General features: G+C 40.7%; 1 protein-coding gene across 1 annotated transcript in view; it reads right to left on the reverse strand.

Moving 5' to 3' along the window:
• Nucleotides 1-19,384, reverse strand: part of DGKI (diacylglycerol kinase iota) — a 504,567-nt gene that overhangs the window by 241,212 nt on the left and 243,971 nt on the right. The window contains exons 7-8 of the mRNA XM_052638497.1: nt 10,843-10,914; nt 6,740-6,856 (exon numbers count right to left, since the gene is read on the reverse strand). Of these exons, the coding sequence (XP_052494457.1) occupies nt 6,740-6,856; nt 10,843-10,914 (189 nt within the window). The remainder of the gene's footprint in view (nt 1-6,739; nt 6,857-10,842; nt 10,915-19,384) is intronic.

The following is a 19,384-nucleotide window of genomic DNA, read 5'->3' on the forward strand; positions in this document are numbered from 1 at the left end:
AGGCTGTGTTTTGGCCAAGGCAAGTCTTCAAGCCTTGCTAATCCACAATATCACTTACTCTGCCTGGTCAGTCTTGTGAGAGTTAAATAAACATGGTTCCCAAGAATGAAAAAATTATACCGAGACATTATTATCTAGAATTGTTGACAAAACAGCCAAGAAACCTTTAATACTTTTCCTGGGTTCTAAAACAAAGCAGCACTGTTATCAAAAGCAGCTAACTCAGTGGTGCAAAGGGTTCATTCTACAAGTTCAACTGTCCAAACAGCAAAACGTAGTGCTCTTCTCTGGATTTTTACATTCTTCTGATCCCAACAGCATTCACTCCGTACATTCTGTGCCCACTCTTTTGTGAAATTCCTAACATAAAGGATTTTTGTTTTCTTGTCCCAGGTATTGTGGCACAGGATTACCTTGCCACAAAAATAATCCTATCAACACAGTCTTTATCACAGTTATGACGCCTTCCTGGGCTGTTATGAAATCCTACGGATGAATCATTCCACTGTGAATGAAACCCAACTTACTACTCTTATTAACTCTTGGGATTTCCTCAGGTGACAGGATCGCAAAGGATCAATTATAATAACAGGTCTAAAGATACCATATCTCACTTCATCATCCCAGATGACGTCTTCCTCCATTCACACACTGGACCAAACTCTGATGGATAACAAGAGGGCACTCCGTGGACTTTGTCTATGGAAGGATAGTCTCACTCTGCCCTGCTCCAGCTTTAGCATTGCAGCAATGGTTGTTATAAGGACAGGCAAGCAGAAGAATCAGGAAAACTTCCTCCGAAAGTTAAGGACAGGGTCTCAGCAGCTTCTCAAGCATATCTGGCCAAATCACAGCAACTTGTTTCACACAGCAAGTGTGACATTTAGATTGACCAAAGGAAGTCTTTGGCACTGGGCATTGAGGGAGATTGTTGGTCATTGCTATTACATACCATGGGAGCCCTAGCATTTTAAGATAATCCAATCATAAGGGATAAGGACTAGCATGGAGAAAGCCCATACAAGGCTGGGTAGGAGTTGATTGTGACATTTTTATAAACAGACCATTAGAAATAATATAGATATCCATTGGGAGGGAATTTGCGTAAATCAACTATAAAATATCCACAGCAGTTTAAAAGGAATCAAATATATATGTATTAATATAGACTTTTCCCTATGATTTTTCTAATAGAAAAGCCAAAGTTTGAAGCATTAAGTAGAGAACAATGTTATTTATTAAAAACACACACCTCTAGGGTCCCCCACAAATCTGACCTCACAAAAAGTTCATGCCACATGAGTCTTGCTCCATCAGCTCCAAGTGCCTGCACTAGTATTTGAATATCTTTAATTCATTCATCCAAAGCATTATCCTCTAACATTTTCAGTCCAGAGGACAAACACTGACATTTGTAACTTCAAATATAACTTGGACTTTATATTCACTGATTGAGGCTTGGTCACTAAATTTTTTTTTTTTTTTTCATTTTAACTCCTTTCAGTTATCTACCTTCCATCATCTTTTCACTTCCAGGTCTCGCCAAGTAATTTGGTGATGGAACCTAGCAAATCATCCAGCAAGCTTTCACACAGAGCCCAACTCCACAGCTGGTCACAGAGTCATTATCCACTCAGAATCCACCGTCTTTCCACAGTGAACGAAAATATATGGTTTAATTCCATCTCTTTACAACCCACTTTTTCAGACCATAATACGCTCCAGTAAATTTCCTTTACTCTTCTTTAGAGCCATTTATTTAGACACAAACATCACAAATAAAGCCGACTTTATCTCATGACCCATCTTCACTGCTGTTCTCAGTTAGATCCTGTTGGCTCGCATCACCCTTCCTCATCCCTCTTGCCAGGGATGTGGCCCACATCCTTCAAGACCAAGCACACAGGCCAGATTTTCCACTGAGCCTAGACTGTTCTCCATGACTGAGGCAGCTCAATTTTGCTTCAGGTCTCCACCGTGTTTCTACATCTTAGGTGGCATATACCCCTTTGTGCCTTAGATGTGTACGCGTCTCAGTGAGCAGGGCTGATGCAACCCAACTCTCTGGCCCCTTCCTTTCACCTCCATATGTGTGTCTCTCCCATGAGATGCACACCGGTCAAATAGATATCCCTTCCCAGACATCTGAAAACTACACTTTCAGTGGGTTAGCCAAAAAGCTCATTTGTGTTTTTCCATAAGATGTTAGGGAAAAAACTTGAACAAATTTTTTGGCCAACCCAATATTAAGGATTTACCTGTGGCTGAATTCCTCTCCAGAATCAAATTCACAAAGACTCCAACCAATGATTTAGACTGTTGTGTCTTTTTCCTCCCTGGGAAGTACACTCTTTGTGGACATCAAATGAACATCTGATTCATCTTTGGACCTCCTGCCGCAGGTAACAGCATCTTCGAATGTGGTTAATTAAACAGTTATTTAATTCAATTAAGGCTCTTCTCCATTATCATCATTAAGCAGTGTCAGAAAAACAGGTAGGTAGGTGCTTGTGCTCAATCGTGTCTGCCTCTTTGCTACCCTTTGGACTGTAGCCCACCAGGCTCCTCTGTCCATGGGATTTTTCAGGCAAGAATACTGGAGTGGGTTGCCATTTCCTTCTCCAGGGTATCGTTCCTGACCCAGGAATCGAACCTCTGCCTCCTGCAGCTCCTGCATTACAGGCAGATTCTTATCTCACTGAGCCATCAGGGAAGCCCCAGTGGGAAAACACAGAAATATATGGTACAGGTGGAAAGATACATAAAGCTCTAAATGCTCAGAAAGCATTTTATCTGCTGTTTTCCATCTACTTTCCAAATTTTCCTTTTAAAAAAAAAGATTTCCCACCCAATGTCTCCAAATAAATTCTCTAATCTTATTGCTTCCACACCATTTGTAACAGGTTGCCACCCATGCCCTATACTCTACAAAACTACAGCTTTGACTTATCGATGATCTGGTTCCAAACACAAGGACTTCTTTCAACCCTTGGTATTTTTTTCATGTCTACAGAATTGAACACTGATGACTGCCCCATTTTTCTTTTCATTTTTTAATAATGAAACTTCATGCTACCATAGTTCTCTGTCTAGCAAACATTCTCCTCCTCCTCCTTCCATTTTCTAGGTGTCGATGTTCTCCCTGTCTTCTTCTATTCTTTTATTTAGTAAATGAGCAGGTCTTGACTGTCTCCCCTGGGAAAAATTGGGCTAGTGAATATACAATCCCACTCTGGTGTGAAATACAACAGCTACAGTAAGACTTCGAGGTGCACTTGGAAACACCGTAGATACGATGCTATGGCCTCTACTCTTGACTCTTTCTACCCCTTGCATTGGGTCTCTCTCTCACCCTCTTCACGTCTCCTTTCACTGTAACACAGAAGGTTCAGGAATCAGTAACATCTATCCTGACCCCTGTTTGACTGTCCCACTGTCATCTGTTGTTGCACAGCTTCACCTGACACCTTGTGCTCCTAAAAGTCAATAAGAAGGAAAACAGCAAGAGCTAAAATCTGAGTGGCTACAATGAGCCAGGTACTGTTCTCTGCATGTTATTTTATGTGTTTTAGCTCACCAGTCCTCAAAAAAGCTCTATGAAATAGGTACGAGTATTATTTACCCTTTACAGAGGAGAAACTGAAGTAGAAGAGATTAAGTTGAGATGAAATAAGTTATTAAGTGGCAGGGCAAAGTTATGAGTCCAGGCTGCCTGGTTCGCAAACCAGAGCGCTTCACCACTACCCTATTGCCACTCTGCCCCTCAGGCTCATTATACACCACCTTTTATACAGAACTTGATTAGTTAAATTACTTGATGACTTTGGGACCCAGGGGAGAAGGGACCACCAAAATTTTTAAAGTTATCTAATTCATCAAGGCTGGTTTTAGCAACATGGTAAAGTAGCATGATATATCATTAAGAGCTTGGATTTCAGAATCACAATTTGTGGGTTCAAATACATCTCACACCAATAATTGTATAGCCCCAGCTAATTTGTTTCACTTTTCTATTCCTCACTTTCATCAGCTGTGAAGTGGGGCTAATAAGAGCACTGTAACAATGAGATACTAAATGTATAGTATTTAAAATATGTAACACATGCAAAGCATTCAATAAATGTTAGCTTTTATTCTTATTATCACAATGTCCTGAATCATAGATGGGAATAAAAAGGTGGCTTATTAAAAAATTTTGGACTTTAGCATCCTGACTCTGAACTACTTTCCAAAAACCATTGCTACCAATCAGCAACCTAATAAAAGTTGCTAAGATACCAACTTATTATTATGAAAATTTACAAACAAAGGCAAACACAAAAGCATCTGTTATGTATTATATTTGCAGGTAATAAGGTCAAGGTCTCTTCATAGAAAACCTGTAGCTAAAAATTGAAGAGTAAAAATTGGAAAATCACCCTTTAACAAAACCCAATGAAATAAAAGATTTAGGCAACAGTCTGTAATGGATAAAATTACAGATGAAAGACAGAAGGACAAATTTATAACAAATGGATTAGGATGACAGTTTCTGAATCCTAACACCACTAACAGTGAACAATCTGGTATTATGTTCCATTAAAAGCAACACTACAGAAAAAGACATCAATACCCATACAGTCCTTTTGCCAAGAAATTAAACCGGAATCTCAGTCCTTACATCTAAATATTTTTGTAAGAAATATGGGCCATGATTTTAAATGAGGATTTAAATGATTTTAAAGCACAATAAGGATACAATCAGTCAAAATTAAAATATGAGCTATGCTGTAGGTAAAGTGACCCTATTTATTCAATAAATAACTGGCAGGAAAAATAAGAGAGCAGAGTGCTATAGATTAAAAGAGATTTAAGAGATCAGTCAACAAAAAAGAAGTTGTAGACTTTGGATCTTAGTCTGAAAAAATAACTGTAAAAAAGATATATTTAAAACAATCAGAAAATAATTTAAAGATGCCACCTCAAATTAATTAATTTTGATGAGTGAAGTAATGGTATGGAATTGTCTTTCTGAAGTATTATCTTTCTGGGAAACAAAAGGCAGCATTTATAGATTAAATGGTAAGCTAAACTTTGCTTTAAAATACCCTAGCAAAAGGGAAAAAGGGAGACTTGCACTTTCAAGAAGACAGAGTAAATGGGGTGGGGCCAGAGGAAGCACGGATGTGGCAGCGAAAGGGTAACAGAAGGCCACTGATGGTGATGGAATTGTTCTGTCTCCACTGATCATGTCGGCATCCTAGTTCTGATGTTATGCCCTGATACTACAAGGTGGCACCATGAGGAGAAAGTTTGTAAAGGATACACGGGTTCCTTCTGTGCTGTTTCTTAGAACTGCATGGGAATCTCAAAACAAATTCAATTATGAAAAGAACAATACAGCGTGGCAAGGGACAGATGAAACAGCAGCAGCAGAAACATTCATGGCTATAGAATTCATTATGATCATCTCTTTCTCTTCACTTGTTTGCAAATTTCCACAACCTAAAGATCTTTTAAAGTTTACAAAAGTAAACTTAGAGTTTCTCTGCAGAGTGATAGTGTCTTCTGGTTTTCCTGTTTTATCTTCAGTCATCCAAAATCCCATACCACTAGGTCATCCTACATACTCGTGCTAGTTAAACAATTATATTTAAAAAAAATATATATATATATATAATTTTACTCAATCATTCCTTTGTTAAAGGATAAAGTTTGCACGGAGCAAAAATCTCCTCTGAGTCAGGCCTGAACAATCTTATGCTCGTCCCTTTTACTCACCCCCTACATAAACCTTCTCTGCAGTCAATCTAGTCTCACAGCCCCATGGATATAATTTTGGACAAAGTATACTTGCTCCTGCCATTCTCCTGCATGTCATTTTCTTCTCCACTGATCTAAGTCCCATTCACCTTTAAGGAAGCAGAATAAAACCCACCTGCTTCATGAAGCTCTCCCTGATCTTTCCTTAAAGTAATTACATGGTTCTTCAGAGCAAAGATCAGGTATTACATTCACAGTGCTTAGCAGCCTTCTTGATACCATCAAGGTTTTTGATGAAAACGTGTTGATTTAGCTGAATGTTTACTTTAAAACAATTGGATAGAGTGCTGAATTTTAAGGGGAAACACACGTACAAAAGAGCTTCTTGGTGGCTCAGACCTAAAAATCAGCCTGCAATGCAGAAAGTACAAGGAGGCTTGAATACAGAATAAGATTAGCTGTTAAGAGGATAAATTCTACTTTGCCTTAAGGAAAGAGTGTTGCTCTCTAAGCAGGCCTCGTGTACTGGGGAAGGTCATGACCCACAGTCTGCGTTGGGGTTGGAAGTGGTGGGAATCGCAACCCAACACTGAAGCCTGCACCACCGTGCGCCCTCACAGTCACTCCCTGGGGTTGCCCAGGCTGCAAGAGAAGAGAGTTGTGTAAGAATCAGCTGCACGCACCGCTCACCAAAGGGCTTTAAGGAACTCAGCAGAGCGCCCGGGCGAGAGAATACATATTAGCATCTGAATGGGGAGCAAGCACTCCTGCTGTGAAACTCTGATTTCTTTAGGAAGAAGAGGCTGGTTCCATGAGAGAGCCCAACAGCAGTACAGGGATGGGCTAATGGGATGAACTGAGAAGCTAAGCATGGGCCTGTGGGGAGGAGTGAGCAGAGATTGTAGGAACCCAGAGCCTCGTTGGGGGGAGAAAAGCAAGAAGCAGCAGTTCCTTTTTCTCTGAGCTGGCCCAGCAACACCAGGGTCCCGGCAGTTACCTGAGGTTTCTTCACCTTAATGATCCAGGTGGGTGGAACAATAACAGCAGCGTGAGCCCCCAGGGAGCAGGGTTCCTCAATCTGATGCAGCATGAAGCAGGTCACCTTATTGTGAAACTGAAGGGAAAAACAGGCCAGTTAACAATTCTGCACGGAAGGAAATGCCGCTGCAAGAAGGAACAAGTGCATGTGTGTATACTTAAGCACACGCTCTCGTGCACACACACACATAGAGATCCCACGCTCCCCATCACTGCCCAACCAGCCCCAGGAACTTAAGAGACCAGATTACAAATTCATTCTACTTTATAAACTGATAGCAACTGATTACAAGAACTCAGTTTATAGACCAGCTGAAACTTGATAACCTTTTATAGGATATTTACATTAAAAATGTTAGAGACTTGGAGGATTCTAGAAAGGCTAACTTTGCACATAATTTTGTTTCACTTGGCTTGTGCTCCTCACAGACTTGGCTGATTTGGGATAATGTTGAGAAGGAAATGAAGACGAGCAGAGTGACATTCCTCCTATCTGCCTCTCGTTTTTCTATCCACAGACATCAATCCTTCCCAGTAGTTCCTCCTGTGTAAGGGACCCAGAAGAAAAAAAACTGTCTCTCCTAGAGAGTTGTTAGAGAGGAAACAAAGAGACTGCTTCTGCCGGGTTTGTCTAAAGCTGCTGAAAAAATAATGGTCCTAGCACACTTGGCAAATCTAAAGTGCTTTTGATTTTTGAAAGGAAGGAAGTCAATATAGACTAATGATAATAACCATACCTAGGTTCCAGGGGCTTAGCTATATACCCCAATGGACTGAGTAACCTTAGGCCAATTACATTTCCAGTAATTTTTTTTTTCTTTTTTGTGACTGTAAAGTGACAATAATGTGTGGTAGCATTTGTTTTCTAATAGACATCAAATCCCCATTATACAATTATGGGCTTTAAAATTTTAATCATAGTGATTTAAAAAAAAAATTAACAGTAGCTGCTACTTAGATTATACTTAATGTGACCACATAATTTATCATCTTAACTGAAACAATTTTAAGAATGAAAGGGAGCAGAGACAATAATTATGTTGGAACAGCAGACATAAACTAGGGCTGTCTCAGGAAAACTGTCAAATATAGCCACCCCAATTACATCACATCAGGGCAATTTTATCTCTACCACTGAGTAGCTTCAAGATCTGACATGATCCAGCGGCAAATTACTAAATCAATTAAGCATGAAATACTAATTAATAAGATAATAAATAATTCTCCCTAAATTGTTTGTGATTTGCAAACAATTTGATATACCAGAGAAATGTCATTCGAATTCTTTCTTTAAAAAGTCATTTTCTCTCAAGTCATCCCATCTTCTCCTTCTCCCACTGAGTCCAAAAGTCTGTTCTTTATGTGTGTCTCCTTTGCTGCCCGGCATGTAGTATTGTTGGCAACACAATATTGCAAAGTAATTATCCTCCAATTGAAATAATTAAAAAAATAATTTTAATAATTCAAGTAAACCCCCATATGAATAGCCGTTGCATTTCTAACGTGGCAGAAATCTCAGAGACTGCCGACTCCAACTCTCACAATTTACACCTGAGTACTCTAGAGAGACTAAGACATGTGTCTAAAACTGCATGACCTTTAAGGGGTAGAGTCAGGACCCGAATACATGAAACCCAGCTCCCAAATACAGTTTTATTTTCTGCTACAGGAAGTGCCCACAGAAGGCACTTAATTGTTTGACATCATATATCCTAGAAGGAACTACCTATAGTGTTAAAATACACCACCATCATAATCTGTCTTAAAAGGTTTTATATTTTTAGTCCTTGAAAAATCAACTTCTACAACGTGGGGCCCTGGGAAACTCAACAATACACATGCTGTGATTAGTCGCTTAGCTGTGTCCAACTTTGTAACCCCATGGACTGTAGCTAGCCAGGTTTTTGTCCAGGGGGATTTTCCAAGCAAGATTACTGGAGTGAGCTGCCATGCCCTCCTCCAGAGGATCTTCCCAGGTCTTCCCAGGGGTCAAACCCAGGTCTCCTGCATTACAGGTAAATTCTTTACCAACAGAGCCACCAGGGAAGCCCCCAAAGATACACAGAACTGATCAAAACTCTGCCACAAGGGTCAAGTGAAAGTTGTTTTTTTAGTGATTTGATTGGACTACAGATTCAAGAAAAGAAAGCATATGAGTTCCCTGTTAAGCACGACAGTTCCCAAATTAAATGACCTGGGATCAACCATCTAACCACAACCTGGCAGCTACAGGGTAGCAGCATGTGCAGCCTATCTAAGGCTGCGTGGATGCTACCTGGCAAGTGTCGTCTCACCAGATCAGGGAAACAACAAGCATAGACAGTGTTGGGGACCCCAAGGGCCTAAATCTGCTTCTTCTTTTCCAAGCAAAGGCACTGTCTTGATGGCCAGTTGTAACTGCGCAACTGGCATTTGCACAGTTCCTTGAGTGAAAGGAAACATGTTCCCTTATATTTGTGAACATGTTCTTGAACAGAAGCACGAAGACTACTTGTAAAACAATTAACTGAAAGGAGATAGAAATGCCAAGAACAAAAAACGTGCCCGGAGGGTGATGCAGCAAACACTGAACTTTCCTGACCACGGTGTCCCTACCAAGTAACAGCAGATCCTCCTGACAGGAGAGGGCTAGTGAAAATATGCCAGAGAAATTATTAGATTGAACATAATGGAACTGCAAAGATGCAAAGGTTTTTCACCCACAAAAAAAAGCCAATTTCCTATGTTTCAAGTAAATGCATCTTCCACTCCTGCCTTGGGGACTAGATAAAGCCGATGTGTGCAGTGCATGGGCTAAGTTGCTTCAGTCAATCATATCCGACTCTTTGTGAACCCATGGACTGTAGCCCACCAGGCTCCTCTGCCCATGGGATTCTCCAGGCAAGCATACTGGAGTGGGTTGCCACACCCTCCTCCAGGGGATCTTTCCAACCAATGCACCCTGCGTCTCTTGTGTGTTGGCAGGCGGATTCTTTACCCCTAAGCCACCTGGAAGTCTGAAGTTTATCTGCACAGCCTTAACCCTTAAGCTTAAACAGCACAGTCCTTTATTTCCAGGTTGGCTGTGCAGTGAGGGGACAATATATCCCAATTACAAAGACAGTTTAAAAAACCAGTAAATTGAGAGATTAGAGCAGGGGTCCAGATTGTTTCTATAAAAGGACTGGATAGTAAATATTTTAGTCTTATGGGGCCATATTGTTTCTGCTGCATTATTCAACTCTGCTGCTGGAGCAAAAAAGGAGCCAGAGGCAATACATAAAGGATGGGCATGGCTGCGTTCCAATAAAACTTTAGTTACAAAAACAGGCAGCAGTCAGATTTGGTTTATAAGCCACAGTTTGCTAACTTGTGAGTCAGTCTCCATTGTCTAGCTAAAGAAAAAAAAATAGGTTCATAGACCAAAAAAAAAAAAAAAAAAAAGAACCATCTGGTTGGGACAGAGCTGTTAAAAAATGAAAAAAAGAGAAGAGAGGAAAAGTAAAAAGGGAAATTATCATTGGATCCATATGAGTATCCATGTTCAAGTATAAGAAAGAGTAACATTTCAATGAGCATACAGCCAACTATAACAACATCCAAACCTAAGGAAGAATATAAGCCCGCTCTAATCCTAACACAGTCCCATTAAGAAAAAAATTCACCCACATCAAAAACAGAAGAACCAAGATGTCTGAACTGCTTTGCCAGAGGGATTATCTAAGGTTGCAACTTCCTTCTATACAAGTCGTCATCGATGACCTAGTGTACTACGGGGCAAGTGGCCCTGGAGTGAAAATCCCTCCATTCTAGACTCAGAGATAGAATCAGGAGGGAATTTTCTGACCTGGGATTCCAGGTTTCAATGTATATAAATAAAGGGGTTAATTTCTAGTTTCTTGCAGCTCATTTATCCTATGATTCTACAGTTCTAATGTGTCTTTCTTCCTCCACAGATCCTATGAGAGAAATAATACATAAATTAGGATAATGTTCCACTTACAGACAGGAACTCCAGCCATGACATAATTCTACTTTGAGAAAACAGGAGCCCACTTTGTTTTATCTTATCCCCAAACTTACCGCCTGCTTACACCAGGAACAGCTGATAGCCACAATCTCTTTACTGTGGAAGGAGAATTTTTGCTGGAAGCCCTAGAATATTAGAACAAGAGACAGAGAATTAAAAACCATTTCCAATCGAGTATGCATCTGCCCTCCTGAAGTCCAAGGAAGTCAGTAAGGCCCTGGCCTTAAGGGAATTGAGACAGCAAATGCCACCGCAGGCACCTACATCTCCACCTTCTACCACCTTTCCTATCACCAAATTCTCTGAAGTGTGAGAGAGGAGGCACCAGTATTCGCTTTATCACTAGCACTCAAAGTCAGCCACAAAAACTTTTTTTTCTTTGACCGCACTGTGTGGCATGTGGGATCTTAGTTCCCTGACCGGAGATTGAACCTGTGCCCTGTGCACTGGAAGGCAGAGTCTTACCCACTGGGCTGCCAGGGAAGTCCCCAAATCATCAACCCTTCACCAAGTAAATGAGGTTCTGGTGCATTTTTATTTTAAGTTAAAAAGAAGCCTCTATTGGTTCACGTGATTTTTTTTTAAACAGTGGTTATCCATCTCAGAGGTCCTACACAACTATACCATCAAGAAGCCACGAAGAGAGAAAGGAAGCAGGAGACAGTCAGGTGACCTAGAAGCGAGAGTCTGGGAGACGTCCAAGAGTGGAAAAGGAAATTCAAACACTCTCATCATCCCCTCGGGATGTCAGGACTCAAAACAAGCAGCTTTCAATTTCCATTTTTCGCCAGCAAACGGCAATGAGATTAATGGAATGGCAAACACAATCCTCTTCATGAACAAACAGAATTACTTTTCCATCAAGGAAAGAAGAGACGCTTTTTGGCCGCTGTTGTCCCTAAATAATTACCAGAGAGAAGTACGCAGTAACTCTCAAGGAAATTTTTTTTAGCTTTCCCAAAGCTCACCCATTTCTATCTGCCTGTGAAATCTAAGCCAAACAAACTAATGCAGATCAATGACCCAAAACTCTTAAAGCTTTTTAAGTGACCCAAAGCAAATAGAAAGATGTGATGGGCAGGAAAGCTTTAAAGGCAACGAGCTGCATGTCTTGCTTAATGTGTACAGATAACTTTAAGTTTAAAGAAAGTCAATGTACACATTATTAAAAGAAGTCCTAGCGGCATTTTTGCAGTCCCCGTAATTCCTACCTGCTTGCAGCATTTTATATACTAATGAGCATTTCCTCCTTTGTGGTCCTCTAGCCTCTCCTGATTTCCTAAAACACATCTCAATTCTCCTTCTTCCTCTCCATCTCCTGCACGTGGACAGGAGACTGGGACCAGGGTCAAACCTTGGTGCTCTGCAATTCCACCTTGAATCCTTCTCTTTTTTGTCCAACCTCAAATCCCACTTCAAGAAATGTGACCTCTTCTTAACATCGGACTTCCCTGGATTCCGAAAAGTTTCTCCATCAATATCCTTTTCTCAACAACTTAAGCGATTATAGAATCGCTCAGTTCAGAGGCATTCACAAAACAAGCATGAGTCTGCTATCTTCACAAAAGCCTGCTTGCAGTGTGGGTCCTTGGCTGGCATTAAGGAACTTGAATTTCAGGAGGGGTTCCCCAGTTGAGGGTGGCTCACTGTGCCTGAATTGTTGGTACAAACCCCCTGGTGTATGAACAGCTGCTTTCCTTCTGGAGTCTGGAGGCTGGGTCTGTGCTGGGCAGGAGGTGATTATGTCACCAGACCCCCAAGAAAAACCTGACCACCAAGTCTCAGGTTATACCCAGGAGATAGTATTTCACACAAGTTGTCACAATCTGTGTTGGAAAAATTAAGTGCGTCCTTTGCAACTGTCAGAAGGCTTCTGGTGCTTTACACTTGGTTTTGGCAGGACCTTATCCCACGTTCCTCTCCTCTGTTGACTCTGCTTTGTAGCTGTTTGTTATAATAAAGCACAGCTGTGAGTAATATTTCCCACATAGCTCAGTTGGTAAAGAATCCGCCTGCAATGCAGGAGACCCCGGTTCGATTCCTGGGTTGGGAAGATCTGCTGGAGAAGGGATAGGCTACCCGTTCCAGTATTCTTGGGCTTCCCCCTTGTGGCTCAGCTGGTAAAGAATCCACCTGCAATGTGGGAGACCTGGGTTCGATCCCTGGGTTGGGAAGATTTCCTGGAGAAGGGAATATACTCTGAGCCCAATGAGCCCTCCTAGTGAATAACTGAAAATGGTCACAAACATACTCATCCCCCTCTACCCCTAAAAACAACAAGTCTTGATATTCTTGTTGACAGAGGTGACAGAGCATTTCCCCAGTAAAGGATGCACGTCTGTAAAACAAACAGGGACAGAATTATTAGGACAGGTTGGCATCCACAGGCTTACTGCTGTACCGGTCAGCCACGACCCACACAGTCCCTGGCACCTGAGTGTTATTACTGCCTAACAGAAATAGTTTACGTGCATGTATGTTCTAAAGTGGAACTGTAAATTCTCTGGGAGAAGTCCTTGTAACATTTCTTAATAAATCTTTACAACTTAGCATAGGGATGGCAGGAATATTTTCTGATTACCTGAACAAGAAAGTCACTGCTACCACACTATGATCCAACTACAAAGTTCATGCTATCCAGATTTTAAAACCCTAACCCAAAACACCTGAAAATATGCCCCTCCTCATTAAACTCTCCTCCAATGGCTACAGACATGGCAAATCACTTAACCCTTCTGTCTTCTTCCTTCATCCATCTGTGGTCATAAAAGTGGTCATAAAAATACAAACCTCTCCAACACCACTGAGTAGTTATAAGCATCCAATAAAGCAATGCATTTGAAAAGTCCTTTATAACACAGTACACAGAAGGAGCATATTTACTGCTGGAACCTCTTCTAACATCTTGCTAACAGTCCTCCACTTTCATATGTGTGACTAGCAATGCTCTATTCAATTGTATTAGCTCATCTCTCTACCGACTATTGGCCTTCTGACTTCAGGGGGAAGCAGAGCCTGTCCAGTGTGGCCCTGACAGCCTGGCTGAGAGCAGACACAAGCCCCCAGGCCAGCCACAACTGGGGCGCTGGGTACTGTGTTTATGTAGTTGTGGTGGGTCCCTTGGAAATGAGCCTCGTGGCAATTTGCTCTCTGTTTCAGACTCTAGTTTGGCATAGTCACAGTGGCCATGGCTTCAGGGTTACTATCTAACAGAAAGACCTAAGTAGAACACCCTGGCAATGCCAAAGAATGCTCAAACTACTGCACAGTTGCACTCATCTCACATGCTAGTAAAGTAATGCTCAAAATTCTCCAAGCCAGGCTTCAACAATACGTGAACCTGAACTTCCAGATGCTCAAGATGGATTTAGAAAAGGCAGAGGAACCAGATATCAAATTGCCAACATCTGCTGGATCATCGGAAAAGCAAGGGAGCTCCAGAAAAACATCTACTTCTGCTTTATTGACTATGCCAAAGCCTTTGACTGTGTGGATCACAATAAACTGTGGAAAATTCTGAAAGAGATGGGAATACCAGACCACCTGACCTGCCTCTTGACAAATCTGTATGCAGGTCAGGAAGCAACAGTTAGAACTGGACATGGAACAACAGACTGGTTCCAAATAGGGAAAGAAGTACATCAAGGCTGTATATTGTCACCCTGCTTATTTAACTTATACACAGAGTAAATCATGAGAAACTCTGGTCTGGAGGAAGCACAGGCTGGAATCAAGATTGCTGGGAGAAATATCAATAACCTCAGATATGCAGATGACACCACCTTATGGCAGAAGCTGAAGAACTAAAGAGTCTCTTGATGAAAGTGTAAGAGGAGAGTGAAAAAGTTGGCTTAAAGCTCAACATTCAGAAAACAAAGATATTGGCATCTGGTCCCATCACTTCGTGGCAATTAGATGGAGAAACAATGGAAACAGTGGCAGACTTTATTTTGGGGGGCTCCAAAATGACTGCAGATGGTGAAATTAAAAGACGCTTACTCCTTGGGAGAGAAGTTATGACCAACCTAGACATCATATTAAAAAGCAGAAACATTACTTTGCCAACAAAGGTTCATCTAGTCAAAGCTATGACTTTTCCAGTCATGTATGGATGTGAGAGTTGGACTATAAAGAAAGCTGAGCGTCGAAGAACTGGTGCTTTTGAATTATGGTGTTGGAGAAGACTCTTGAGAGTCCCTTGGACTGCAAGGAGATCAAACCAGTCTATCCTAAGGAAATCAGTCCTGGATATTCATTGGAAGGATTGATGCTGAAGTTGAAACTCCAGTACTTTGGCCACCTGATGCAAAGAGCTGACTCATTTATAAAGATCCTAATGCTGGAAAAGATTGAAGCGGGAGGAGAAGGGGACGACAGAGGATGAGATGGTTGGATGGCATCACCGACTCAATGGACATGGGTTTGAGTAAACTCCAGGAGTCAGTGATGGACAGGGAGGCCTGGCGTGCTGCACTCCATGGGGTCACAAAGAGTCAGACACGACTGAGCGACTGAAGTGACTGAGAACACCCTGGAGCCTCCATGATCCCACGGGCAGGTTTTGGCTGGGATCTCAGCACAGTAAGAAAAGCCAGATGCCTAATTACCTACTTATAAATGCTGGCCCAAATCTGATATTATGATACCGATAGATGCCCTCACTGAATTTCAATTGACTCTGATTGTTAAGGGCTACTTCATTCATCACTATCCACAAGGAAAATAGGGGTGTGAGGTCAGATGCGCTGGAGCTAACTAACTTCAGAATTATAAATACCAAGAACCTTGAGGGATACAGTTGAGTTATTTAGAATAAAGTTTAAACAACATTTATTCTGAGCATCTAGAACTTTGTTGCCTCTCTTTCTTGTGCACCCAAGGGCATACACCAAATAGCACTCAGTTTTATAGCCTTGGCTGAAACCAGGAAAGGGAGCTTTACTTGAAACAAACTTTCTTATTGTTTTATCTATTTAACTGAGTTTTGGGAGAGGGAAATTTCCTGACTGTAGTCCCAGTCCCTGTATGATTTGATTCAACCCAAGAGATACTGCTCTTGCCTCCAAAACTTTAACCACTGACAGCAAAATAAACCTCACCATGTCCACTTGCATATTCAAAACTCACAAAGTATTACAAAAGCAAACCCAACGGAATTATTTCAGGCTAAATCAATATCCATCTTAACACAGAGTACTTCATTTTTGCTCAAATATTTCCTTTCATTTTTGAAAACTGTATATCCTCTTTTACACATATTATGTTTAATATCTAATAAAATGTTCATCCTAAGTTTAATTAGATGCAATGTTCATTATTACCAGAAAAACAAAGTTGAAAATTTACCATGTTTTAATTAAAACTTTGAAATGAAACTATTATAGCACTCTTGTAAACTTATCCAGTGGGATAGAAGTACTATAGCTATTTGATACTCACAACGTAGAAGGAAATTTTTCCCATTGGAGCAGATCTCAAACTGGCTGTGCCATTCCCATGCAACTTTTAACCAGCGGAAGCTGACAACCAGTGATGATGTTTCAGAGTTTCACCAGCTGAAGCTAAGTAACTGAGACTTTTGAGTGACCCAGGTATAGACCCACACCAACCAACCTAATTGAAAACTTTTTTCTAAACAGGAAAAACTGACGTTTGACTTTTGAGTGACCCACAGGCAAACTCACACCAGCCTAACTGAAAACTTCTGACTAATAAAACATGGAACCTATTTAACTGATGATCTACAGACTTACAAATTGTCCTGTACAGAGCTTAACCTTCAATAGTTAATTAGCAAAGTCTTCATGAACTGATCTCTTTCCTCATAAGTGCAAATTGTTAACTTTTTCCCGTCAACAAACTGTTCAGCCCAATTTTCCATGAATAGGTATACCCTTGCCTAGCAATGCAAATCACTAGATATTAGACTAGTTTTATAATTTGCTTTTCCTTGGCTTTATCACAGTGTAAAAATGGTACCACAGGGTCTCAAAAAGTCAGACACAACTGAGCGACTTCACTTTTACTTTTCACTTTCCTGCATTGGAGAAGGAAATGGCAACCCACCCCAGTGTTCTTGCCTGGAGAATCCCAGGGACAGAGGAGCCTGGTGGGCTGCCGCCTATGGGGTCGCACAGAGTCGGACATGACTGAAGTGACTTAGCAGCAGCAGCAGGGTTTATTTACTCATAAAAATCTAATTTACTTGAGCATCCTAAAGCCTCCAGTACTGATTTTACTGGTTTTAATTCACACATTTCATAAACAGTCAAGATTTTCAAAATGTAGACATAAACTGAAGTAAAACTGAGTTAAAATAAATAATAGCTTTATAAACTGAATTACAGTAACCAATTTTTCTAACTTCTGACAGTGCTGCAAATTATATGAATCTACAGTTACTTTATTAGAATTATCTTTGAAAAATCGAAATTTTTGTCCACTGGGTTTAACTATGTGGTATTAAGAGCTCTGAAAATTTATGTCCTTATTGGTCATAATAAACTCTCATTCAAGGGTAATCACTGATTCATGTACAAAGACTGATATTTTATTATTCCTCGATAGAGCCTTTATGTCCCTTTTATTTTGTAATTACAATTTATTAATCAGAGCCAGTCTCCTTATTCTCAGATAGTTTCTGCTTTATTAATTTATCCAAAGGCCCTTGCTATTAATACAGGCTACAGGTCAAAAACTGAGTATCCGGACTAGTGGCGGAGGTGGGGTGGGAGGAGCAGAATTCAAAGCACAGGATGCTCAACATAATACTGTTGCCACAAACCTGTGAGAGTGTATGAAGTGCCCAAGGCATGATGTCCAGAATATTGTCATCAGATGCAGCTATTTCATCGAAGTAGGAGGCTTAACCTTGTAATTAAAGTATAACTGAAATTAAGCCTATAACAATGGGCACAGATCTACATTTCAGTTTACACATTAACTATTTTAACTGTGTGTTCATATGTTTATGACCACTCTGATTCTAGGATAAAAATGCTTGATACAGATATTTATTCAATATGGCCAAAACGGCATACAAAACATTAACTGTTAGTTTTATGTCTTTGTCCTAGAATACCAGGGAAGTTCCTTTCATGAAAATATTTATCTAATGGTACAACTAGCTACAATTACAATAATAATGGTCTTCCATAAAAATTAATGTCCATCTCTGCCCCATAACTGATAACCTTCCCAATAAAAATTATAATTTTAATGTTGATAATATTCACCAAAGTGAAAGTCGCTTAATTGTGTCAGACTCTCTGTGACCCCATGGACTATTACAGTCTGTGGAATTCTCCAGGTCAGAATACTGGAGTGGGTAGCCTTTCCCTTCTCCAGGGAATCTTCCCAACCCAGGGATCAAACCCAGGTCTCCCACACTGCAGACAGATTCTTTACCAGCTGAGCCACAAGGGAAGCTTGATAATATTCACCAAGCAGGTCATTTTCCGGAAAATTTGTTTCTAACCAAAACTACGTTTTTTAAAAGGCAGGACTGATGTTATCACAGTTACCAACTACAAATCATTACATATATTCTGAGAAGTCCTATAGTCTATAATCTTGCTGACAGTATGACATTTCAGGACATAACTGGCTATAGTCTCCACCCTTAACTAATGGAGGAAAATGCTATTCTGCTGGTAAAACTAATTGCACTTTCTTTTGGTGCAAAATTAGACTTTTTCTGTAACAGCTCCCAGACAACGGAGAAAGATACTGCCAAAATTATTTAGATTGTGCTCCTTCTGGTTTCATGCATTTATGACAAAGGAATACCACCATATAATGCATGCTTTAGAGAAATTAAAGATTCTGCTACCTAGAAACAGCTTTGACTTCACTTTGGGATTTTAATAGTAAACTGATGGGTCTTCCAGCTGTCTCTGATATAGCAACTCTAGCAGGCCTACTTCTGTAAGATTTTGATTTCTACTTCCTCTATCACAGCAATTCTGGTATCTTTACCTCACTTAACATGGATTTTTTAAACTAATAATTATAGCATTATTATAGCAAAAATATACAAATTAGAATCAGTCAAAAGGAGAGATATATAGGTCAATATCTAGAAGGGTTTGAAACATAGATATCACTGTCCTCTCTCTGCGCAGTCAGGATATGTAACCATCATGTCATTCTTAAAAAATTTTTTTTAATTGGAGGATAGATTTGTTGCTGTTGCTGCTGTTTAAGTTTCAAATGCCATTCTAGTGTTCAGTTCAGTTCAGTCGCTCAGTCGTGTCCGACTCTTTGCGACCCCATGAACTGCAGCACGCCAGGCCTCCCTGTCTATCACCATCTCCCGGAGTTCAATCGGACTCACGTCCATCGAGTCCGTGATGCCATCCAGCCATCTCATCCTCTGTCGTCCCCTTCTCCCCTTGCCCCCAGTGAGAGTCTTTTCCAATGAGTCAACTCTTCGCATGAGGTGGCCAAAGTACTGGAGTTTCAGCTTTAGCATCAGTCCTTCCAAAGAAATCCCAGGGTTGATCTCCTTCAGAATGGACTGGTTGGATCTCCTTGCAGTCCAAGGGACTCTCAAGAGTCTTCTCCAACACCACAGTTCAAAAGCATCAATTCTTC

This window comes from Budorcas taxicolor, chromosome 4, assembly GCF_023091745.1.
Source record: "Budorcas taxicolor isolate Tak-1 chromosome 4, Takin1.1, whole genome shotgun sequence".
NCBI lineage: Eukaryota > Metazoa > Chordata > Mammalia > Artiodactyla > Bovidae > Budorcas > Budorcas taxicolor.